This window comes from Macrosteles quadrilineatus, unplaced genomic scaffold (assembly GCF_028750875.1).
Source record: "Macrosteles quadrilineatus isolate MER2022 unplaced genomic scaffold, UCM_ALF_1.0 Scaffold_7__1_contigs__length_78375512, whole genome shotgun sequence".
NCBI lineage: Eukaryota > Metazoa > Arthropoda > Insecta > Hemiptera > Cicadellidae > Macrosteles > Macrosteles quadrilineatus.
The window spans coordinates 54,347,268-54,375,210 of NW_026542600.1; the positions used below are offsets into that span (position 1 = coordinate 54,347,268).

General features: G+C 33.5%; 1 protein-coding gene across 5 annotated transcripts in view; it reads left to right on the top strand.

The window, feature by feature from the left end:
* LOC128997779 (calcium/calmodulin-dependent protein kinase type 1-like) overlaps nt 1–27,943 on the top strand; it is a 148,807-nt gene that overhangs the window by 33,384 nt on the left and 87,480 nt on the right. For all 5 annotated transcript variants that reach the window (XR_008491142.1, XM_054423465.1, XM_054423464.1 and 2 more), the window contains exon 2: nt 26,443–26,577. Coding sequence is in view for 4 of the 5 variants with exons in the window: in XM_054423465.1 (XP_054279440.1) it covers nt 26,443–26,577 (135 nt within the window). In the remaining variant the exon portion in view is untranslated. The remainder of the gene's footprint in view (nt 1–26,442; nt 26,578–27,943) is intronic.

Consider the following 27,943-nt stretch of genomic DNA (forward strand, 5'->3'; position numbering starts at 1 on the left):
TATTGCAAAGTCACTTCGGTTTGGTTATATAAGTAAAGAAAATATCTGTTTCAGTTGTAGTCTAATATTTGGGACTTCTGTGTTGTCCGCCCCAAAAATATTGAGTAGTTAACTAATCAAATGACGTGAGTACATTGCACCGAAACGCAAATCAAGTATTGCGGTCCCTTTTAGATAATTGTAGGTGACAATAATTTACTTCAGGTTTAAAGTTACTCAAAATGTAAAAGAAACGTTTTGCAAGACATATATGAATCATATCCCTGCACCTGACTGAATTTAGCAGATTTTTGTTCAGGAACACAAACAACTCAATCAACAACTTTGTCCACTTTTAAACCATCAAAATGTTTCTTCAGGACCAAACTGGTCACCTTCCTTCGGTTTTGTGAAAACATAAGGCAATTAGTAATTTCGCGTGGGATGCTTCTATAAGTTCCGAAGACATGTCAAATGTAGATGCGGAATTCCTGGTGAGATGCCTAAGTAGGGGAAGAGCGGTGGTGGAGCGGGGCAGGTGTACACGGACGGATGAGCGAAAAACTAGGCCGAGGTCCCAACGAGGCAAAGGTGAAGGTCGGAATTGCACTTGTGGCGTCTAGGCCACCAACACACTACTCTCGGAGCCTTGTTTACTTGGCAACCGAGTCGACCTGGGAAGATACTCTTCAGTTTCTCCATCAAGTCTTTCAAGTTCTTTCGGGGGCCAAGAAGAACTCCGCCCTCAGTGAAACAGGGGGAGTTTGGCGGATTTTCTTTCTTTTGGGAATCTGTAGTGCAATCAAAATTTGAGGTTTTGAAGACATGTGAGGATTCCTAACATATCTTTAAAACCACTCTACTTAGGTAGGTTTCAATCCCTACTCACTTAGGTAGGAACGTTAACACCACTACTATTCACCGGGGTGTTTGGGGTTGACAGTTATGCTATCACCGCATTGATAATTCTGTTAGTTTGGTATTGTGTAAGTGGATTACACAAAATTTACCAATATTCAAATTGGGCTGGTGAAGGGACCGGAACTTAGACATTAGCCGAACCAGGCCCCCGAGAAATCTCCCGAACTCCCTTTGGCCAGTCCAGCCCTGATTCATTGCAAAATACAAGTTTGGTGCTCCCTTATAATGGTTGCCCATTACTAAACTTTCCTCTTTTTTTCTTGTTTGTCGTCTTCGTGAATACTAGTGAAACGATCCTCTGAAGACAATGGTGTCTCTCGAGCATCAGTTTTAATTGTGGGTTTAGTTCATTGACATGCGCTGCTATAAAGCTATTTAAGAGCTGCAGTTAATGATTAAAACCCCCTCATAGTTCTCTATGTTTTGGTACTGTATATCATAAGATGTATAAGCCATATTAGCGTCTAAAGGTGTGTTTGTCGAGTTCTCTACAGATCTAATATTAATTTCTACTATTTGTTTACTTAGCAATAGTAAAATTAACATATCTTTAACGAGTAAGGAAAACTGCGATTTTTAAAACAGTCTAACCAATCCTACAAGTTCCCAGTACATTTAATGATTCATATTTGGTATAATCATGTATATCAACGTCAAAAAATGTCCAATCGTACGTCATGTTTCTCCATTTTGGGATATACTTTTATCCTTGTTCATCTAACACTACTTCACTGGCTTGACAGCTACATGGTCCATGGTAACTTTACCCTCAAACAAATACTTGCTGGGTTTAAATTGGTTTATTGAATCCACATCTACTGTACAATTCCTCCATCAGTTCCACTCTAGTTGTGGTTCAGTATAGCGGGTTGTTTGGCAAACCAAGCGTTGTTATTCAAATTATATTGTTGACATCCCGCCTTAGATAAATCCGCAGCATTTCCGTTAGGACAATTATGTGCCATTGTGCCCAAGATTAGCCCAGCCCTTCTAAAATATTGTTACATTCCAAACTGAAATTTATCATGTTTATCTTCATTATCACTTTTGAGACAGCGAATGTGTCTATCGCCACCTAGGTACGTATTTTAAGCTCAGTATGATTGCGAGACGATCGAAGAATGGAGAAAGATGTAGTAGACAAGATCAGCTGTTTCTTTCGCCCGGACTATTTTTTCGCAACGCACCAATTAATAACAGCTTACAAAACTTTACGCTAATGTTGAATGTTTCAATAGGCTAATACAAAATAAAATGTTACATCAAGAATATTTTGAAATATTAACGCTCATCACTTATTCAAAAGACTATTTTCGATGTAATTATACTTTCTCCTCAATTAGTCCCTAATTCCGGAAGCGTGGTGTTGCAATGTGGATAACACATTGGTTTGTTATTTAGTTGAAGCCTAGTTCTGAATGCCAAACAAAATTGTTGAAATAAAAACCTTTATTTCCGTAGACCCATTGCAATCCGGAATTATAAAATTAAAACAAGCCATCGAACTAAATGAATAAATTGTATAACAATAATACTTATACTAGCCTACAGGGATGGACAACAAAAAGTAAAACAGTGTGTCCATGCTTTCCTCAGCAAAAGTATCCCAACAGCCCAAATACCCTAGTTAGTCAATAACGTGAACAATGTATTACGGTTAACTTCGTAAGAGAAAACTGGTCTTGCAGATCGGGGTCTTGCTTTCCTCTATAGTTTTTGGCATTGGGGGAGTTAGCTGATCTTAGAGGCAGATCGAGGTGCTTCGGTACCCGAGGTCCCGGGTTCAAATACCACCAATCACCAAAATGGATTTTATCTATGTGACAACACCGCAACACTCCATGACTAGCCTGAAGTAATGTGTACAACAGTTCCGGGCTAGAACCTAGTGTCATAGGATGTGTAGGTTGGATAAAAAGTGTTGTGTTGGAATGTGTTTATAATTGAAAATTATAATGTGTAATTTGGTGTATGTTGTTATGTGTGTAAATCAATAAATTTAGTTTGATGCCAATTTGCGATTTCACTTACAGCATATACAAAAATAGACTTTCAATGTTGTTTTTCAAATTCAAAACTGAAGTTAACGCTAACCCAGCGTTACTTTACGGATAGAAAAGTAATAACGTTTAAGTATGTAGTGTATTGTAATTGATATTCACGACGTAGCATATCACCGAGAGAAAATTATCGCCCTAAGATATTGTTGTAATTTATATTTTCATTTAGACTAAGTTTCGCCATGTAATTTTGCTCGAGGCGCTCATTTGACAGCTATTAAACATTCCATTCAGTCTTTTGGAATTCAATGTTTATGAGTAATTCGTAACCAAACAACCATTTAATTGATTTGAACATCTCAATGGTCTCCGAAAGAATAAAAAATACTTTATTTATCACCAGGGTCTGAAGTGACTCTTCTCCACACGAATTCATGATTGGAATCAAGTTAGAAAACGAGCAAGAGTCGAAGAATGGTTCTAGTAATGAAATATTTTTTCGCCAGCATCATTCTAGTCACAAAACAGATATCACTCTGCCAACGCAATAATATATTTTACTTTAAATAGTTTCTATATATTTCGGTTAGTCTATATCGATAAAAGAATATTTATTTATATGGATATACATCGGAACACGATGATAACCCCAAATTCATTCGAAATATACTATCATTAGAAATTATTATCACATCTATTCCAAATATGAACTACATACTAGCTGATGTACTTAAATCCACCGTATTCTTTAGTATTCCAAGGAATAAAACTAACTACTTTAGCCCCGAAATGTATGTGTTGAAAATTGCATTTTTCTGCATTGTGACGAAAGAAGATTATACTAAGAACTAAGGAATGCTTCGTTTTCAGATTAAAAAATACGTGTTAAATAAATTTCATTTTAATTTCAAACTCATACCTATAACCATTGTACAGTACTTTAAACTTTAACATAATCATAAATAGATAGTTTACGCACGGATTGTGTCATATTTTATTAGTATCTGAAAAAAAACGACGTAAATATTATTTTAGGCCCAGATGTTTTCAGAAATGATTATACAGAAGGAAAATTCATACTTTAACAATTATTAATGGCTTGTAGCATTGACTATATACCACAACATGTGTGGTATATGTTACTGTTTTAGGGACATAAGTCCTTAAAAATCTCAAATGAATGTAAACATAACTATTGTTATATTTAAACAAACTCAGAATCAAATTATCGATGTGTTAGGATAGATATCCCTGTATATATCTTTTGTGTAAAAACCAGTCTCTCTGTTTGCTTTTATTGATGTTATTTTCAATAAATAATTTGAATCACTCCAGATGTGCCAAAGACAGCAAACGTATAACTGATATTGAATAAAGATACTTTTATACTAAGGTAGCTTAGTCTTGTCGTAAGTCTCAATTCGAGATAACGTTATTGCTGGGTTTATATAGTGTACAGTACATTGCAGAATTTACTGGTAAATGACTACCGTAATCCAAATGTTAATATTGCGTACAGGCTTAATGATGAAACATGTTCAGATGTATTGAAGTAAACAAAAATCAGCTAATGCTGTTATTATGGAGAACATTTTACGTTATATCATTCACTATATATAGGTATATATAGTCAATGGTTACATCTAATTTTGTGTTAACATTTTGGGGATTCTACACCTTCCCAGTCGCCCACAATTTTGACGCAAAGAATCGCCTTACGTAATTAAATATATAGATTTGTATTGGTTTCCTCTATTTACCGTGCTTTTAGGTAATATTTGCACTTGTTTAATTCTTTGTATCCGCGTATATAACATCAAATCAGCAGTAAAGGAATTAAAATGTTTTATGAATATTTATTAACAAGGTAGATAAACAATAAACAAATTTACATGTATTAAAATAGTAAGATATTTAATAGCATATTAGTTGACAAAGCGTATACACTGTTTATGTAAAACATATTATTGAATACTTGTACATTAGTAGACTGCAGTCTTATTAATTTAAAATTTAATTTACCTCGTTGAAAGATGGGTCAATGAAGAAAAACCTTCATCTTCTACGAGAGCACAGTTTGTATTCCTAAGGGAAATTTTCTGGCGTTGAGAAGAAGCATCTTCATTTCATAACAGTGTTTTTATAACCATCAGACATGTCAGAATATTCTCCTCTAGAAAATAGCTTTTCCTATCAGTACAGACAGTGTAAAATAATTTTAATGTTTCAATTCTATAAAATAAATGTTTCAATTTGTTAAACAATGTATAGTTTTTAGATTTTAAGTCAATATAAAATCTAGATATTCCGACTTTTTGATACATCTACAATTAATTGTCAAACATTTACACGACGGTATATATCCAGGGTGTCCCGTAAGTAAACAGCCAAATTTCAGGTTATGGTTTTGAGGGGCAAAATAAAAAAAAAATTAAGAATACACTTTTTTTCAAAAACTCTTCGTTGATCAGATATATGCCAATTGGTATTTTTTACATTAAAGGCTTTATATTTTAAAATGTTCAACCATATAAGTACAAAAAAAAAAATTGGCTGCAGCTTGTCCTTACAGAAAATATCCATCTTAGAAATCAAATGTATCAACAGTTATATTCACGCAGTTTTAAGTACTCAAGACACATGCTGTGCGGCAACTTTGAAGACATTTAATGATTGACTGACTTTGGAAGGTATTAGCACGCTGTTGGAAATTTGCCATGGCTTGTGGACCCCCGCTGACAAACCAATTCGAGAAACAATGAATACATTAATTTGTCTTGTCGCGGGCCTTCGTTTGCAGATAAGTAACTGATCGTACCAGATCACGAACATAACATGCCTAGGTTAGCAGGGCCGAGAATCAATGTTATAGGCTGTATGGCGCTGCCTAATCGTATAACTTTTAGATACACTGTTAAATAAGAAAATGTTATGATAATTTTCAAAAGTAACAGATGGAAGACGCATTCATTCTTCCATTCCTACCTCCATCATTTTCTAATCTCATTTACTTCTATCAATATTTATTTGCTTGGGTTACAAATTCATTCTTTACCAACCAACATATTTATTAATATATTTATTAATTTATTAGATATTTATTAATAGTGAGTCCCAAGAATGTTTTGATTATGTTGTTCTAGGAGAATTAAGTGTGGGTCCACATTAGCAGTTTAATATTAACAAATAATTTGCTATTAGTAAGTGTGTCGCAGGTAAACATAAAAAAGAAAAAAGCTTTGTTTAGACATACTGAAAGCTTTCTATAAAAAGTAGATCTCCGATCAAGCCTTATCTCGGTATTATCTGAGGATCTTCCTATTTGTAATATGTGATCACTTAAAAGCAATAAGTTATTTTTGGATGTGGAAACTTAGAGTAATCCCTCTAGAACAACACGGGTCTCAAGAATTCTGAACGTTTTTAACAGCTGATAGATATTTTCAATTTGTCCAGTTAATGTAGGTAAGAGTCGTCCTTCGACAAATGCACATGGAATTTCCTCTTTTGGCAGATTATACCAAACCCATCATAATCTGCCATCAACGACTGCAAGGCTCAATTGACTTTCATGCTACAAATCCAATCACTGTTAACGGAACTGAACTACCATACTGTGACAAAGTGAAAAACTTGGGACTGACTCTCAACACTACACTCACTTGGGGAGATGCAGTGATTGACATTCGTAAAAAGGTGTTCTCATCAATACATTCATTAAAGAAATTACAAACTTTCTTGCCATTGCACATAAAGCTCTACCTTGTCAAATCACTCGTATTTCCACACTTCACTTACTGCAACTCTGTGATCAATGACATGACTAAGTCTTGCTGGTGTACTGCAACGCTCGCAAGAATTGTTGCTTGCGATTTGCATTTGATTTAAGACGCTTTGAGCACATTACACCTTTCTACATTGAATCAAAAATATTAAAGTTGAACGCTCAGAGGCTACTTATCACCATGTTAGCATTTTCAATTTAAAGGGGACTTTAGCTTTGTAGCCGAAGGTAGCTTGAGGAGTTCACGCACTGCATCTTTCACGTTACGCATACCTCATCATAGGAGTACAGCATATGATAGGGCCTTTGTTGTAACTGCCTGCCGTCTTTGGAACAACTTACCTTTATCCATCAAAATGCTTGATAGTCGTCTTCGGTTCGTGGCGGCACTGAAAAAAATGTACTTTGAGCGTATAGCCTCGGCTGGTGCGTCCTAGGACTGTTTTGGCACTTGCGTAATTGCTGACTGAGTGTGTGAGACTTTTTTTGTTGTTAGACAATTTGTTTTTGTTTTATCAAAAAAGTATTATTTTTGTGTAAATTAATAATGTGAAATTGTATATTCTATTTTATATTTATAATTATGTATGCAGGTTAAGTATAAGAAAGGGCCATGTGGCCCTAACTTTGCCTGTTGAAATAAAGGATTTTCATTCATTCATTCATTCATCATAAGGCTCTATACCTTATCTCTAAACCTAAGAAGCTTGCTAACAGGCGCACGGCTGGTTTAGTGTTATGCGCGATGACTTAGGCCTATTTACTTGGAGGTGTCGGTTGAAATATGCCTAATGGCTAACGGCCTGTGTGGCTGTGTTGGCCTTTAGCTATATGTGACAATGCTGTGTCCATTAGAAACCACCTTAAGCGATATATTCACCGATTTAGGTAAAAACATTTGTCTTTCAGGCAAGTGGAACTTTTTCTGCCTTGGACATCTTCCTCCATTGTTTGGCATTCCAAATTTAATTTACTTTCAAACTGACAGTGCAACATAGTGGGACGGCTCACCCTAAAATTTTCAGTTCTTAAAGTGTTCAAATCGAACCTCAGAACATGTAAAAATTATAATACTTCACTTTTATTTTACGGTAATATTTATCAACAATTTTAACTACACTTTATTGAAATAGATTGAATTTAGAACATAATTGGGGTTTTTCTTTAGTTCAAACCATCTGTGCCATTATAATTCAGATGAAATAAAAAATTGTATTTGCTCACAAATCGACCGTAAAGTAAGTGTGGATAGACTGAAAACATTTTACAAACTTGCAAGATTTTTCAAATTTTAAAGTTTCATGCTATTTGTATATATTATTTATTTTAGGCTTTTTGTGTCATTCATGTTCTCAGATTAAGTGTCTTAAATATTTAATTTTTAAAGATTTTTTTTTTAGTCGATGTTAGGTCAATCTTTATCTGTGATCCAACCATGGGAAGATTGTAAAATGGGCCTTTTCACCATAGAGGTTTCAAGTTCGTTAAGTTTCACGTTGTAAAAATAGTGATGTTTAATTGCTGGCAGCCTGTCACCTAATTTCATTTTTTAAGTAAATTTAGTTTAGGCCAAATTGTATTGCATATGACATGTAAGTCATATTCCTACACTTTTTATAACGTCAATTAAAACAATGTACTGTTAAAAGCCGAATAAATTACTATTAAATACATTTGCATAAACCTTTTGTAACCAAACGACTCCCACTCCAACAAATTTTAAAATTTTACGATTCAAAATATCTTCTTACGAGAACTTAAATTTACATTTGTATTCCTCGAAGTTTTCTGCTCAAAGGTTTTTGATCAGGTACGAAGGCTTGCAATCACAGTATGATTTGTGCAATAAGTATTCAACTCACTAAACAAATCCCAACGTAACACAGTAAGCTGTCGGAATAATACATGCTGCACCGCTGCGACTCGTAACTGTGCTTATTTCAATGCTTTAGAAGGCTTCGCTGAAGCTTGCAGCTGAAAGAGCAGCATTATGTGACCTGTTGTTGATTCGACACTGAATGCGTGGTTAAGCCCCTGGCTATAAATACAATATCAGGTTGACATCCTATTTGCATGTCAAAGCTGTAACAAGTTTTTCGATGAAAAAGGACTTCGAATGAGTGCTGAAATACAGTTTTATTTCTTAAACATAATGTTTTGAATCGTTGGAAACATTTTTACTTTTATTTTATCCATATGTAGTAAAAGTATTATAATCGACTAAATTTTAGAGTTTAATTTTTGCGTGTAGATGTTCGATATAGGTCCTCCTGAAAAAAAAAAAAAATGGTTTCAGAGTTATGTCTGTATGTGTTAGAATGTGTATCGAGGTACAGCCTACATCTGTGGTCCATTTTTTATTAGTGTGTTGTCACTAATCCGTCATGTCCCCTGTTTTTTTTTCATTTTGTTGAAATTTTGACTTTAATATGGATTTTCCGATAGAAACCCATAAAAAACAGGATATGGGATTTTCACAAAAGCGGCCCACGCGATATTCATCAAAACTTCGTATGTTATAGCCCTTTAAGCTCTAAACAAAATGATATAACCTCCACTCCTGTAGAAATGACGATTTAAAAGTTATTGCAGCTTTTGCGATTTACATATAAAATATCGTCGTTACTTCCACAGCTTAACATTTATAAGGATTGTTGACAAGCCAATGGGAGAAAGAATGTGTCAACTTCAGTTCCCTGATGCATTTTATTTTCATTTGCAGCCCCCTACTCGCCTTGTTATTTGTTTGTTACTCGTTTTTAAAACAGCAAAACTATTTTAACTACTAAAAGTGTACCAAATTTGTATGATACTTAAAATCTGGTCTGCTAACCAACAATTTAAGTTAACATTTAAAACCTACCCTAAAATAAGAAAAAAAGTTGATCTGCACATACACTCGATACCGACATGACACACTTAAAACAGACATCAAACTTTTCAATATGATGAGAAATCTACTTGCACTATACAACGTCAATGTTGAAAGTGTTTGTGTACAAACCGTAGTTGACTAGTCCACTTCAGTACATAAAGTCGATAGTTTAACTGTCAATGAACTCCGGCGATGGAAGTTTATGACTGGTTGACAAAAGGTCATTAGGTTCGTAGTTACTCCGTTCATTTAATGTAGAACTCGACAAATTGTGGCTACTGGTGCAAGTGGTATGTCCAGTAATTTTAATCTTAAGAGATAGAAACACTAAACACGAAACGCACGATAGTTTATTCTACAATAAATAATGTAAAATACGATGTTTTAAAGCGTGTAGCTAATGTGGTAGCGTATCGAACTACGGTGAGAGAAGAGTGTTTCTAAACCTGGCTTGTCAACAAAAGTTGGCTTTGGCCAGCTTCTTAAAATCATCGAGCGTTCTCTAATACGAAATGACAGTGGCGTTGGAAAACAAAGTCAGAGAACTCGCAACAAGTCAACATATCCATCATATTTTATTTGTTTTATTTTTTTATAATTTTGTATATTTGATTATTTATAATTTACCTTCAACAGAAGATAACATTAAAAAATAGAAAATAAGTTGTCTAATACATTATGTTCCTAAAATAATAATGAATAAGGAAAAAGATAAAACATAAATTTGAACAACCCGAGAAAAATATTTTGAACAACACACATACTGAACTTGGTAAATACAAAATTATGTCTTGATAGGGTACCGATATTTTAATCTTACGGTTATTGAAAGCAATTCAAGAAGTTATGCAAATTGACATAAAAGTATATACTGAGATTTATGGAAGCTCCCAGTGGGTCTTGTTACTCATGTAACCTAACGATATAATCAGTCTACCTCGGAGCTTCACTTGCCTATTGATTTGTCAGTAGATCGTGCAAGTCACTGAGATAATATTACATCTCGTATTACACACAGTTGACATTTGAATCCAAGCTTGGTGATAATGTGTTAAAGCACTGATTAATTTAAATTATATGTAAAGAATCATACTTGATACCCTTTCAAATGAAATCCACAGTAATTTTATGTTTAAGTGAGATAGTATATAGTTGGTACATTTCAAACGATGTAAGATTATGTAAACAATTACTATATGTATGTATTAAAGAAGTATTTAGAATTATGTATTAAACATTACTCTATATAGGCCCGTTACTATAAAGTGGTTTTACAGGTTCATTTTTAATACATTGATTTTATATAACAAGAGAATTTTGATTGTGTTTATTCTAAAATAAATTAGCCATTGAATGCTACATATACTATGTTACATATACTAGGTAGCTAAAGGTAAAGAGGGTGTTGTATTTATCAAGATAATGGAAGACTTAAGTTGAAATTCGATGGAGGTAGGATTTCGGGGAGTGAAAATTGAATGTTAATACGTTATTAAACCCTTGTACTTCGTGCTGAAGGCAATAGGAAGCGAGCTAGTCCAGCAATAGAGCGTGGGACTATTGTCCTCGAGGTTCTGGGTTCAAATCCTGTTAATCTCCAATGGATTTTATAAGTGATAATGCCGCAACCTCTAGGCCTGAATTATTGTGAAACAAACCCAGACTAAAGCCTCGTCAGAAACCAATCTCGTACCATTACCATGACTAGATGTACCTAATATTTACTTTCGAAACATATCTAATTTTATATAAATAATGTACGCCCATGACTTGAACTAGATTGAAATTCATTTGTACCAGCTCATAAATACAGAAATTTTATTTGCAAACAATTTATATTTAAAAAAAGTGCCTAACTTCAATAATTGAACATGGGTACCATTGTTTTACCAGATCCGCGGAGCACTTCATTGAGACGATTATTTGGTTAAAGCCTCTTACTAAAAAAAGATTATAAATTCGTAAAAACGTTGGATAGTGACAATCCATTCAGTATCGATTAGGTTTTCTAACATATGTGTTAATTGGTTACAACATTGTGTTTTCTGTTTGATTGGTGCTAACCCGTAAATCCATTGTAAATGATACGTGCCTTCAACTAATCAGCTGTTCAGGCTAATTTAATTGTTGGTTGAGAGGTGCAATTAGTGTATGGTACAATGTTTCGCTCACTGTTTCGCTGCATCACTGTCAGTGGCTCTGAGAGGTTATAAACGTAAACATAACCTCTCTTAGAAGTTATGCGTAGTGATTTTAGTAATTAAAACATTGTCTTAGGTAAAGTAGTTAACACTATCTTTACGCAATCGTTGCTTAAATTACTATTAATAAACCAAGCTCACTAGAATTTTTCAATAGAAGACCGCTAAGTTTTCCTCATTGCGTTAGCTAGGTGATGCATTGCCAAGACACGACCAACATACTATATTTAAGGGCTGGCCATTCTGGAATGCGTAATGCGTACAACTAAATGCTTGGTGAGGGGCTCACCCTTTACAGGTGCGTGCAGGATTTCCTGATAAGACCCCAGGCGTGACCAGCTTACAGCAAGTCTGTTATATTAACTCCTGCAGTCCATTTATATAAGCTCCTGTTGCTTTTCTCACTTACCTAATTTGGGACCATTTTGTTTTACTTCCTCCCCATAGAAAACACTTATTCAGCATGTGAATAATAACTTGAAAGGTGAATTGTTAATATAATACGCTATGCCAAGGACGACACTATTGAAGAAATTAGCTTGCAATTGAATTCTCATGTCGTATGATTTATGTATTTGCTGTCGTTTTGCTAACTTGTAGGCCTACTTGATTGACAGCTCTTGCTTTGAACAATGCACCATTGGTTCACAGACTGTGAAACTGTGAAATTGTGAAATTGTGAATTGTGAACAGACTGCGTGTCTTTAGTAATTAAAAAAATCCATTTGTGGGATCAGCGCTAAGAATGCTCCTGGGACACTCTCAAGCAAAATCTGTTTTAAACCATCAACTTTTTAATTTATATAAGAACTGAATGCCAGAAACGACGGGAGCCTAGGGCTTAGGTCATACGTTGGCCTGACTTAAAGAAGTGTGACAACCAATCCCAGGTCTTGAATGCACCCGAGTAGAGGGTTTTTTTGTTAGTAAATAGTGTGATACATGCAGGATTCTCCCACTACAGGCTGGCCACCTGTGTGCTAAAAGCATTTCCCCTTTTCTCCATAAAACCTCCTCAAATTTTCGTGAATGTTCTGAGGTCAAACTCGTCTCCATACCGATATCCAACTTAATTTATTCTTAATCTTCCAATTTAATGGCAGGAAAGGGCCCAAAAAGGGAAATATAATAATATTGTTGCGATAATATGAATCACGAAAATTTGGAAGATTTTATTAGTTGAGAAGGCCTCCTTCATCGAGTAAATAGACCTAAAAAAGCAGATTTAAATTATATAATTCACCTAAGTTTTGTTTCGAGTAAAAATATAAAATACTATCAGCTCAACTAGTCATGTAACCTATATTTTATTGATAACAAGCAGAATTCAACAGATCACCGTCGGCTTAAATAATTCGCTTGGCTCGGACACATAAACTTAATTACATCGGGCGTGATTCAATTTATAAACAGATTAAACTGGGTTAGAAACAAAAAACCATCGTGACAACCAAGAGATTAATTGTTATTATGTGTAATTTATATTCATCAATAAATAATATGACTAAAAACTATTTGTTCTGATCACAGAATTAAAATTCATTAAATTTAACTTTTATTTGTATATTATTCATCATTGCCTCCAGGATTAATTTTCAAAAAATATAAATAGGTTTATATACCATACGTAATCAATTCTAATTTATTCATGGGCTACTAGTTTCGAATTAATAGAAATTCAACAGTTTTATTTTCAATCATCTTGCTTCATAAAATCATTGGAACATATAAATGCAACATTCAACACACACGAGCACAGATATATTTTTGCATTTACACATGAACTTATCATACACGTTCATAAAGAATCAAAAACATTTTTAATAAAACTTAGTAAAAAACTATCAAGTAATTTTATTAATATACGTGTATTGCGAAATCACATACTGCAGCATCAATAGGCCTACATAACACAAAGTATTATCCATAACAATGAGTTTTTATTTTCATAACTATCATATCTGTGTATTTAGCATATAAATATTTATTTAACATCCCAATTAATCTCAATTGGCCAGTACAGAGTTCGCCTAAATATATGCAAACATAAGTAAATTGTAATTATCATAAGTTGGTTTCGAGGCCTCCAGAGTATAATAAGTGTACTTTAAAAGCGTTTGTATTCGAAATAAAATAATTTATCAGGTATAATGCAATAAACACCCATCTTGGCCTGTGTAAAAAGTAATTTGAGAAGCTATAGTAGGTTGAAAATGTAAATTTTAAAACTGGATTTGAAATTTATTTTTTATATTAAGTCATATAAAGAACATTCCAAAGAAATATTAATACGTGTAAATGCCTGAAGCTCGACCCTATAATAATATCTGTTCCAGTTTATAATCTAGAAAATTTGTCTTTAGGATGTACAATTTGAATACGTTCGTAATGAGCATTTTACGTGTTGTGTTGGTGCTGTTATACGAATATAATACCCCCGCCGCAGTAAACCTGCTGACTAAGCGAATTTCCATTTGCCTGATCAGATTTCCACTGAAATATTCCCTTAAACATGTTAGATTTATTCCTCATTTAAATAACATTAGTTTTAGTGTATAAAACAACTTTATGCCATTCAACCCTACTTAGGTTTGCTTCTACAAGGAATGGCATAAAGTTTTTTTTTATTTTAATGTTCATAGCTTGTCATGAAATATATAAATTGATCAAATGTGATTAAAATACATCCATAAAAAAGAAAACTACAACAGTTTACTTGTCCATAAAATTAACATGGAATTTTGAATTAATAGATTTTTGAGTTTTCTCCGTGACTACGTACAACGACGCTGCAATATACTAAATTATTAGTTTTTTTAGCTTTACAAAATGAGTTGGAAAGAAACTACGATACTTTTTCGAGGGTCAAGACAGGAAAACACCAGTTTTCACCCCATAAAACACGGTCCCCATAGTGTAATCATGCTGGTTTGCGAACTCGTTCGAATAAACATAGGCTTACACGTTTGTACAGGATATCATCAAAATCGGATGATTTTTTTGTCATCTTGTGTCTGATTGTAGATTTCTTTGGTAAAGGTTTTACATATGTATTTCCATATTCGAGTATCGATAGATCTAAACTTCGTATGTACTGTATTATGCGATAAGTAAACTGCTGGCATCGGTTATCGAAAATAGTAGCCTTTTTCCATTTTTACATTTCATTGGTTTTTTTAAGGATGCAGCATCCAACACAAAATATTAGAATAAATACGAAAATATACAAGTAATACTGCGTACTATTTATGGAGATCGATTCCTGTTTGGTATTTTACACAGTGGTATGTTTTGAAATAAACTTTTAAAGAGAGAACAATCCCCTTTGAAGACTTAAGTCGAGGAGGAAAACACTTCGGAAATACTGGAACTTCACCATCCAATACCCTATCGATTATCTTTGCAGGGGGGATTAATATCAATGCATTTCTGGTGTTAAGTTTTATTTGTTAGAAACATTAGTGATAGTTTTTGAGTAACCTATCAGTTCTTGTTATGTTTTTTTTTTAATTGAAGTTTTTTACTTACTGCTCTCGCTACATCCCAAGAATATGATTAAGTTAAGTTAGTACTCTTAAGTTACAATACTAAAGACGTAACTATAGTTATATTTGGTTTGTTAAATGTAATATAATACTAATTCACAAATGGTGAAAAATTATAACTGGATATCGACAAGTTCAAGTAAAATAACTTAGAATACTTTCAAACCATTTTACCTCGAATACGAGACTAATTAAAAAACCGTAGGCTAATCTTCAGAAAATGCCTTAACAGAATGTTTTCCTTGTATGAACGTAAAGCCGTGACGATGCAATAGCAATTAGGCCTATTCATAGTTTAATAACACACAGTAAAGTACTGCAGTTGTCAACCTAAACATGTTAGATTTGTATAGCTGACGCTCACAAGCAAACAACAGAATGTTAGAGAAAAATTCTGATGGCACGACTGTATTGATAAAACAATAGAATATCACAGTCTTGGATTGTAAAGAATACGTTACTGAGATAGGCTTAAATTACAGCTCACAACTGGTAATTTGATCTCGATACCGTCTCTACTAAATTAGTATACTCATGTAATTTCCATAATCCATAAGTTAATCCTAGTTTTACGATGTCAGCTGAAATAATCAAATCAAATAAAAATAACCTTTAATCTTAAGCGCTTCGCAGTAAATAAACGAAAAAATAACCTCTCTTAGAAGTTATGAGTAGTGATTTTTAGTAATTAAAGCAATACCGTAGGTAAAGTAGTGGACGCAACTCGCGTAAGTTGCGTAAACTACTATTTTATAGTCTAGTGATTTTAATTAGTCGAATTTTTATAACCCGTTCAAGATTTTTCTATCATATTTATTCTGCAATACCTAAAAATCCACACCTAAGTTTGGTATTTGATTGAATTCTACTGATACTACGGGAATTCTGTCCTGAAGTTCCAGGTTCAAATCCTATCAACCATCAACGACTAAGATAATGTGTACCCAGTGGTTCAGAGCCCACCCTAAGAAGTTTGTCTCTATTAAACGAGGAGAATTTTCCCTAAGCAGAACACCCTCAATGAAAGACATGGATGATTTCTTTATTTCATCATCACCGAATTAAAAATACCCCCACCGCAGCAAACCTTCAGACTCAATTTGCCAGATTGCATTTTCACTAATTTACTTCATAATGATATCAGACTGTAATTATTTAAATAACATTAGATTTGATTAGTAGCTTTTTGCTGTTACGGGAAAGGTAAACACTAAACAGGGTTTTTTATTAAATGTTATTTGATAAAAAAGATTATATTTATAAAAATTTATTTATAAACAAACAAACTACAAGAGTTTAACTATCGTCTATAAGAATAAAATTGTAATTTAAATTGAACAGTCTTTGCTATTTCTTATAACCTTTAATCGTACAAAATGCTTTAGTGTACAACGATATTTGTTTTTAAGATCTACACGATGTTTATATACAAATTGCGTGTTTTTATGTTTTAAGGGTAAACACTTGGAAAAAAACTTTTAAGGGTGGAAACTTGTAAATAAAATAATTATTTAAATGTTCTTCCTACCATGAGAGAACTCCCTAAACTATGCCGTTAGCATGTGAAGTACATTTCAACGTAAGTGGTACATGTAAACATTGTCCACTCATTATAAAGAGACATAAACATTACATGTTTTGTGAGTTGTTTATTTTTAGAAATAATTAGTTTACGGTACTCAAAACGTTTTTTAATTCAGCATGCAATTCACCGTTAAATTATAATGAGCCATTTAAACCACGCCGTTTAAACCCGTTATGACCGATTGTTGGCTTTATTACCACAATGCTTGCATTGGACGGCTCTGAGAACTTTTAAACGACTTTTTAGCTTTGTTATTTTTAATCGAATTGGCATCTATTTGTTCAATCAAAGAGATCAATTTAAACTTATCTTCAAGTAACCCCTGTGAAACCTGACTTATTTAGCAGATTTGTATTTTATTGGCTTCTTCACTGTAGGTTTTTGGTTTGTAATAGTTTATATTTGTATTTTAGTGTAATTCATTAAGGAGCGAATCAAGTACAGTACTTGACATGATAATCAAAATTATGAGATTAAATTAAATTTGGTATTCAAACTATAAACACGTAGGCCAACGAGATATTATATTAGGTTGAAAATGAAATATTCATTAAGACTCTACATACATATACACTTTACCCCTCAGTAAAATCTACAACTTTGCATAAATCAGTTGAATGAGAAATTAAATTGAATTGATTGACTAAGGCATATGGAGCCTGTTGATAAACTAACCTTTTTTTAGTAGTTTGAATAGATTAACTACGTTACTTTATCGCGTAAACGTTAATTTTAGTTTGATTTCGAATACAGTACATCGTTAATCGGTTAAGTTTAGAACTATAATTTAAATAATATACTGTACAAACCATATATCTTTATACAATCTTGTTCAATTCGTTATCGGACCTCGGTTTTAGAGGTTTGGATATTACCAATCAAAGGCTAGCTTTAATGATGATCCCTGTGTGGTTTAGCACCGCATATATATGGTTTACCCATCTAGAACACGGAAATTAATATACGGAAATCAATAGTGTAAATACAATTAATCGTCTGTTTTATAGTTTATACAATCGCTCTATTAAATTGACTTTTAGCGAATTTCCCATATAGGGAATAAGCTTTTAAAGTAGTACTCATGGTAAGACCTGGACCCGGGACCGATTTACTTTTTCGTTTTGAGGTACCCAGAGGCAAAAACACCCTCCACAGTATATGTGTCTGTGTCCGTTAGCGCGATAACTTGAGCAAAAATGAACTGATTTTGATGAAATTTGGTAGAAACGTGTAAACCTACACTTATTCGAACAAGTTCGCGAACCAGCATGATCGGACTATGGGAACGGGAGTTTATGGGGGGTTTTATGGGGTAAAAATTTGTTTTTCCCATTTTTGACTCTAAAAATAACACAAAATTTCACAATTTCCTTCCAGACTATTTTGTAGAGCTTAAAAAAAGAAATAATTTTGTACATTGAAGCGTTGTTGTATGCCTAACGGTTACGGAGATAATAAAAAAAAATTAAATTTAAAATTCCCATGTTATTCTTATGGAGAATAAATCAACTGTTGTAGTTTGCTTGTTTATGGATATATTTTAATCAAATTTGGCAATTTTGTTGATTTCATACTAAGCTATCAACATTTCAATAAAAAACGCACCTCAATACCTTCCCTGTAGCAGCAAACCTAGGTACTCATTAAAATTAATGTTATTTAAATAGCAAATAAATCTGACAAGTTTCAGGGTAAATTTTAGTAGAAATCCAGCCAGGTAAATGGAAATTCGCTTAGTCTGCAGGTTTGCTGTGGCGAGGGTATTTTACAAATACTATTTGTATATACAACAACTAATTTAACATTCCGATGTTTAATACTAATCTTAAATAGCTGTAAATAAATGAAAAGTTTAAAAGGTTGAATAAACCTTATGATTCTTAAATTTTGTTGTGTTACCTACAACATTAAAAAAAGAGGTTAACCATATGAATGACTGTGAGTTTGTTCCGAAAACAAAAATTACTGAACCGAATTGTCTGAAAGTGTATGCTGTACAAAGTTAGATAAATAGTTCGATAATTTAGGTATATTCATGTACATAAAATACCCTCTATATATGATATGCATTTTATCATTAGCGGTTCTAAGACCTTGTCGGGGGGGGGGGGGTTACCGGTTACCGGAGAATGGTCCACACCCCACAAGAAAAGTGGGGATCTGAGGATAATTTGGGATTTTTAACAAAAAATCTTTGCTATGCTTTGATGTCAAAATGTATGTTTAAATTTATTTCCCAGGGTCCAATGGGGGAGGCTATAGGCACCGTGCCTCCCCCCCTTTAGGATCCCCACTACATTTGGTTGTATAAAACAAAGACCCTAGTGTTTCTTTTATAAGACGTGTTGAAAAGGTCTAGCGTTTTCTACAGTAGATTTAAAGAAGATTATTCTCTTCTGTGTCCTTACCCTCGTTGCGAAGCATATAGTTTTATATAAAGAATTGTAAGAAATATACATCACCAAGCAGGATTGGTCCGGTTGCTTTGTGTTTCTTGTTTGATTCGAGACGACAGAGGTAAGCTTTGTGTTATCGCACACACGCTACTTGGAGATCAAATCTTGAAAAGAACGGATTTAGTCTCCATTATGCAGCCTTTGTTAAAGAATTTTTGGAATCGCTGATCACATAAGTATTAGTGGTAAGCATTTTTAACGTTTAAAAAAAAATAATTATTCACAATATAATATCCGCATGGTTTCGCCAAGTTCGTTTAAGAGGAAAAATACGAATTAGTATATTTACTAATTTGGAAGTGGTTTATAGCAAATACTGTGTGACTTAGATAAAAATGACGTCATACATACATGATTAAATAGTGACCCTGTATTTTGTGGTCTTTTGGTTTGACCTCGTTTTTGTTCTGTGAAATGGGGATTTGACAGTGTCAACTGAATAGAAAAAAGTAGAACAAGGCCAAAGAAAAAGTTTGGCATGTTTTAGCATACTGAAGTTTTACATTCACCATTCAAAGCATTTAAGCATTTAAACATTTTTAAATATCAAACCAAGTCGTCAACTTGTTACCTAAAATAGTATTTTTCCTTTTCGGAAAGGACAACTTTTACATTTAAAAATTTAGTTGTATTATTCGGTGAATTTATATAACAGAAATATAATGAAAATCACTAAACCCCGTCACACATGCATCGGCTATTTCTAACCACTTTATAGTAAATAAACGTAACTACACTCGTATACCGATTTCAAACTGCAAGAGGTTTTAGAAGATTGGAGTAAAAAATTCATAATTTGAACCAGTTTATTCACAAACTAAAACCAAGGTAGGAGACAACCGAAGTAAACAACTGTGAAAGAAGCCCCTCAAATGCAACAGCACTCTGAGTATTTCGCAATCTTCACACCAAACTACTGGTCGAGAAAATATATTTAATTCATCGGACAAAATTTCATAACAAAGAGTATGATTTTAAATTAAAAATTGTATGATATGTTGGTGTTTATGTACATAATATTCGATGCCAACAGAGGTATAATTCCTGAAGCATCATAATGGTGCCAGAAGCGTACATTTGCGTGTTGTCCGTTTCTGATATTAGCTTCAAGCGAAACCCATCACTATTGTGTTTATTTTCCAAATATACATCTCTATTTTACTGGTTTCCCTCTGTTTCAGATTCATGCTCTGTGAATGAAATTGTTGTTACAACCATTGTTATTAAAATATTCACATATTTTCCAACACATTTCAACAGTAAATGTTGAAAATTAAATTATTTACCCGATGGATGTTTTTTTTTAGGGAGAGGTGGGAAAATGAATTTATGCACGCAGGTGGCCAGCCTGTAGTGTGGGACTCCAATGGGTTTAAGACCCAGAGACTACTCACTAAAAAACCTCCTTTACTCTTCGGAACACTCATTAGCCTGGGAACACTTGTTGCACTTCATCAGAACTAGGCCGAGTTTGCCTACGCCCGAAGGGCTTTTTTAAATAGAGGGCCAGCCTTACAAGTGACCATGGGATTGCATCACAGCTGGAACAGCTTGTTGTGCACAAAATAAAGAACTTACTCTGGATCTAGCCGTGAATGGTTACAGGAATAAATTATACGAGAGACAAGTAAGGTATTGAACAAATATGTCAAATATGCGAATAAATGTGGGTGCAGCACATGTTATTTGTTTACAAATGGTTCGTTCATGCTGACAAATTGACGTTATATATTTAACTTTGAAATTTGGATTTTTCTAAATATAGCCAGTAGTGTTTACTTTCAAATTGCTTAAGTAATTAGTTTTTTGATTTCAGATAGACCCTTTTGGTTGATAAATCGTGCAAAAAAAGTTTAAAGTAACTTCTGAGTGCAAATTTATTTGTAAATGTTATCTCTTTATTATCTATCGAAAATTACCAGAAGAATGTATTGACTGATGCTAACTTAAATCCTTTACCAGCAACACTAAGCTGTTTAGTCACAAATTATTTTGTTCTCGTCATCGAAAAAACCTCAGATTAATTCTCTACCATCGAAATGTTCCAGTTACCAAGTATTAACTCTCAAACTACTTAGACGTGTTAAGTTTCTGCCACTAATTCAGATCATTATCGTAATTGGTTCGTGATTCTCCTCATTAGAACGGGAGGTTGATGAAGGAGTCCTGAAGGGGAAGGGAATGAAGGAGCATTCTGAAGGAGGGGTGATCCTCTTGCTCCTTGGAGATTAACAATGGATTAGTCCTGAGCTTCTTGGAATTCAGAATCGATACTGACTGAGAAAAGCTGAATAGTGTGAGATCAATTCTAATGCAATTAGCTAAACATGCAGTTTTTGTCTGTTAATCAATCTATGTAATAGTAGTTTACGCAACGATCGCGTTAAGACAGTCTTTAAGACACGACTACAAAATTTAAGACGAGTGCCTTTAAAACTCCTACGAGTGTCTTAAGGCTAATTACGCTAGTTGCGTACTCTACTTTACCTTCGACTGTTTTTCAATTACTAAAAATCACTACTCGTATCTTTTAAGAGAGGTTATGTTTTCGTTTATAACATCTCACTGCCACTGGTTGTGACGCAACGACTTGTCCCAACTACTCACTCATTGTTTAATCAATTAAATTGGTCTTAACAGCTGATAAGTTGACGTTCAAAGTAATTTTACTTCTTTTCTCTCAATCCTTGAACCTCGTTGGTCCAAACTTGTACTGTAAAGTAACAGAACAATACTGCTAATGAGGTAAACAATAATGTTTAGTGAATCTTTTCATTTCTAAGAACTGAATTGAGAAGGCTAGTTGAAAAAACGGTCGGAAATAAATATAATAAAAACTAGAGGTTGTGCACTGTGCAGTGGTCGAAAACGAACGAGTAATTTACAGACTTCTCTATTTTCACTCCAAGCTGTAAATAAAGCATATGATTGGAATTTCTTCAATTTGTTTAGATTTTCTGTTTATATTTCGTTGTTATTTCAAGTGATTGACAGTTTAGAGTCTAGATTCAAAAACATCCCCCAAGTACGTGTCTTGACGTAATAGCCGTTTTTTTTATGTTTAGGTAAATTCGCGTTTACGAGTTTTTTGTGTGTACAAAACGTCCCATTTCGTTTTAAAACTGTGGCGGCCTTCGGTTGACCGAAATGACCGAAATATCCAGTCAATATACAGCCTGATAATGACTCCATTTGGCAAAAGGTAGTTGGTGAACATGAAAGGGATTAACATAAGCAGGCATTCGCTCCATTTTCAACGACTAATTGGAGTCTAAGACGCTTAGGGATTTCGTTAAAACTAGTTTCGTTTGGTTCAGGTTTAAATCGGATTAGAAAATCATTTGATACACCGTATAGTAAGTAATACCTTTCAATAGCTCGAGGTAATGACGGTTATAAATACCTATGGTCGAGGTATAAAACGATTTAATGGGAAGCTCAACCACTCGAAGCTAGTCGAAAGGCTTATAATTCGGCCTTTGTAGAGTGAAGATGCAGGCACTTACGGTGAAGTTATTCTGGGTATTGAACCTGTCCTTGCGTAATACTTCGGAGATTAAACAGCGATGATTACTTTGGTTTTGTGGTTAGGTTACTTTGATTTAAATAGATACAAAAAGATATGAGAAAAATATCTATCAAGTTGGCAAAGCAAATAATGTTATATTGTATTAAATAATAACTATACAACATTTGAGCAAAGGCTGAGTTTAGTTATCCTACTTAACAACCAGATCACACATAAACTCAGATATTTTATGGGTTTGATTGATTTTAATGTATATGTTTTCTTCGTGAACATGGTGCGTATCTTTTTAAAAAATTTTCTTCAAAAACTTATGGATAACATTTGTTATCAGCTATAAGAAAGTAGGCTACGTAGGTGTAATTTTTTTACTCGTACTATAGATACAAGGTGGAACGATTCAGCCTAAGAACACTTTACATTTTTCAACTATTCGGTCTAATGTAGAGTTTCCCGCAGCAGCTAACTTGCAGACTAAGCAATCTTCCATTTGCCTGATTGGATTTTCACTAAAATATTTCCTTAAATAGGTCAAATTTATTCCCTATTTAAATGAACATTAGGTTCGATAACTTAGGTTTTCAGCTACAAGGAAGGTAAATAAAGAGTGTTTTGGTAAAATGTAATAGCTTAGTAGAAAATAAAAATTCCAAATCTGATCATAATACATCCATAAAAATCAAACTACAACAGTATAATTTGTCTCCATAAAAATATAACTAGAGTTTTCAATTTACAGTTTTTAAAATACTAGTAATCATTACGCGATAACACGCTTTAATAGTTTATTTTATATTTTTAAGCTCTATTAAATAAATGGTTTTGAGAGAAGTTGCAAAATGTTTGTTTTAGGTGTCAAAAATTTCTTAACTGTCTAAGAAGGATTTTATGTAGTCAGGAACCTTGGTCCGCCAATCAATTTTGTTTTTACTTTTAAGTTACAATTTTTAAATTGATGCACTTTATAAAAATCTAAAATATTGGTGAGTCATGATTTTGTTCGGTACCTTCTAAAATAAAATAATTGTTAAAAATCATTGTAAAGTGAAATAAACACAATTTGCTTACCTGAGCATTTCAGATTTAAGATGAAGCTATGTAATAAATTGTATTTCAGTTTCCAAAGGTAAAGTGTCTCACCTCAATTCTTCATTTTCCAGAAATTGAGTTTAATTCCTACAAGCATCTTTAATTATTTTAAATGTGTAGACCAACTTAAATATTAGTTTTTATGCGATAAAATATGTGTTTAATTTTTAGGGTTTCAATTGAAATATCCATTAAACCTTAGTCGAAATTATTTATGATAAATAGCGATCATGTTTGTGAGTTTGAGTACCAAAATTATGTTATAAAGATTAAGTTAAATTAATTCATTTTCATACACAACCCTTTAAATTACACTTGAAATATTCGTAAATAAAATTACATTAGTGTTGCATTATATTAAATTACATCATTCCTATATTCAAATACCCTGCCAACAAAGCAATCTAAGTAATGTATTGCTATACATAACTGGGGAGTGTGTAGGCAGGAGCATCAAAGGCATTTTGCCTTTACAATTTTAACAAATCGACATTTCATTGGATTGAACCGTATCATATTCGTATTGCGCAATCTTCTTTAGTATAATCCAATAATGCTAGAAGAAGGAAATCCAGCTCAAATTTGTTTCGTATTTCTCATATTATTTCTGCATTTCTGATACATAAAATTCTTACGTCAAAGGGTTTTGTTGATATCGGTTTTACACTATCACATGGTAATCATATCGGCCTAAACATAAAGCGAATTTGCTGAATCTTACATGGCTTTATTTAACTCAATGTGATTAAATATTGTTTATTTTACAATATTGTTGTCGATTCAAAGTATTTAAGCAATCAACTAGTGTTTTAACGTCACCATAAATGTAAAAGTTGCATTGATGAAAATAATTTGTAGAATAATATTTTATTCTTCAAAAATAAATGTTCCCTAAAAATGAGTTTTGAAATGAGGCCAGTAATTAATTTTCTATGCGATTACATTGAGAGGCTGTAGAACTCCGTTGCGAACATAAGGTAGCTTGGTGACCAGTAATTTATTGATTGTGTACATTGAGAGGCTGTAGAATTCCGTTGCGAGTGAGGTAGCTTGGTGACCAGTGATTTATTGATTGTGTACATTGAGAGGCTGTAGAATTCCGTTGCGAGTGAGGTAGCTTGGTGACCAGTGATTTATTGATTATATACATTGAGAGGCTGTAGAATTCCGTTGCGAATATAAGGTAGCTTGGTGACCAGTAATTTATTGATTGTATACATTGAGAGGCTGTAGAATTCCGTTGCAAGTATTAGGTAGCTTTATAACCAGTATTTTTTTTATATATACATTGAGAGGTTGTAGATTTCCGCCGCAAGTATAAGGTATCTTGATGACCAATACTTTATTGATGGTATACATTGAGAGGCTGTAGAATTACGTTGCAAGTATTAGGTAGCTTTGTAACCAGTATTTTTTATATATATACATTGAGAGGTTGTAGATTTCCGCCGCAAGTATAAGGTATCTTGATGACCAATACTTTATTGATGGTATACATTGAGAGGCTGTAGAATTCCGTTGCAAGTATTAGGTAGCTTTATAACCAGTATTTTTTTTATATATACATTGAGAGGTTGTAGATTTCCGCCGCAAGTATAAGGTATCTTGATGACCAATACTTTATTGATGGTATACATTGAGAGGCTGTAGAATTACGTTGCAAGTATTAGGTAGCTTTGTAACCAGTATTTTTTATATATATACATTGAGAGGTTGTAGATTTCCGCTGCAAGTATGAGGTATCTTGATTACCAATTATTGATTGTATACATTGAGAGGCTGTAGAATTCCGTTGAAGTGAGGTAGGCTGGTGACCAGTTGTGCCGAGTATCAAGTGGAGTGCTCGCAAGTCGTGATCCGATCTCGTCATTATCCACTCCCCTCAATTGATACGCGCTCGCTGATTGCTCATAGTTTAACTCGCTACTGCGACCTAACAGATTTACACTATCTCTGGTCAGTTTTCACACGTCCCAAATAACACTCGGAATCTAATACGCTATCTACATGTAGGTTTTGCGAACAAATTACGTTTTAACATATTAATCGGACTTCCTGATTAATCTAGAATCTGCATAGTAGTAACGTAAAGTATTTCATTGCAATATATACGCGTATATACCCTCCTTAACATAGTCCTCATCTGAAAAATAACAGCTCTCAATAGTAACAACATTGTTATATACTTATAAAATATTTTGACCCTAACGTTTACTTTTTTTGGAAGAAGATATATTGGTTAAGATGCATACTACACAAGTATTGCGATTGCTCATTGCTTCATGGATGAAAGAAATTAACTAAATTAACCTAATGTTAATACTGAAATCATCAGAAAGGAAATCCGTTAATATTCTAAGATTTTAAACGGAGATCATATTACTTATTTCGTAATTTCAACTATTAGTCGTATTTATATGTAACTGTACTCTATGCATACAATTTAGAACCACCTAACTAAAGCTCTTTTTTCTGTTACAGGGGTGCCTTTTCTGAAGTGCGACTGGCAGAAAGTCGAGAACATCCAGGTCAGATGTTCGCCGTCAAAATAATAGACAAAAAGGCCCTGAAAGGAAAAGAAGATTCGTTGGAAAATGAAATCAAGGTTTTAAGGAGGTAAGATAAATAGTTGTTTCCCTCGTATTTTATTCTCATTTCAGCTTTCTTAGTCTGTGTGTTCTAAATCGTAGATATTGTTAGTTGCTAACTAAATGAACATTTCTTTCTGTAATGTTTGTAGTAAGAGTATTGTGTTGCTTTGTGTTTGTCAGTTTCGCTCTGTGATACTTTTTGAGCGACAGTTCTAAGCTTGCTGCTCTTCAAGGTACGGAACGCTTCTGCAATTTTCAAGGATGTGATGTGTGAATTTATGTATGACAAAAATTACGATTAACAATTTGAGATGCTAAGCGATGTCTTAGTGCTCTGTAATATACATTTGATGATTCATGAATGAAGAAACATTTTGCTATAATGATTTCCTTTTTTTGGTACACAAAACAAGTTTCAGTTTCGACCTTTATATAATTCACGCTCCGTTTTCTCTCAGTAGGACTCTTACGACCCACTCCTTCCTCGAGTGGCTGAAAACGAACTGCTGTCCTTGAAATGCCTCATTTCTTTCTCGAAGTACTCAATTTCCTTGCATGTGTTTTGCGGTTGAGGACAAGAGGACGGCAATTTGCAATCCAGTTAACATCCAGCATAAAATTCCACGTTTACTTTGTTCCAATAAACATTGAACTAAATTATCTCTCACTCAAATAATCCCAAATTGTAAGCCAGTGTTTGCCCCAATAACCAAGCCTCATTTAGTTTAAATCTTGCTGTTTCTCGTTTACGATTCTTTTCTATTTGATATAATCGGTTTATGCTGTTTTGTAACGCGCCAGTAATTGTGTGGAATTCGTGTCAAGGTCACTATATCAATGTGTTTGCTATTATTGCTTATACTATTTCGTAATCTAATCAGTGTTTGCAAACAGTGTAAGATTACTTAACCAAGAACATCGTGAGCTAACATCGCATTAGTAACTGTCTGCTGTAATGAACTCTGTCCAGTACAGAGAATACAGTTAATCCTATGACAAATTTTATCCTGTAAAGTAACACCTATGGGACGCTCCAAACAGTAACTCAGTCACGCAAACCTGCAGGCTAAGCAAACGAGCATTGTGATTTATTCGAGTGGTTGGAAAGTAATATATCATAAAAACTAAATAAATAAATATTTTTGTGTAATCAATCCTTCAAACTGCACTTCCCAATACTGTAACATGTTCACGGTCCCATTTATTGGAACTTGGTTTCACATTTTATTCACATTCAATTAGATGAGTAATTGGATACGAGGGATAAATTCCTAAAAATATAAATTAGGAACCCTACAACGATAAATAATAGCTGTCCTGAAATTATGATTACTATGGTAGTAGCCGATTCCTTATAGTTTCTAAAATACTATGTAAAATGTTAAAATAAG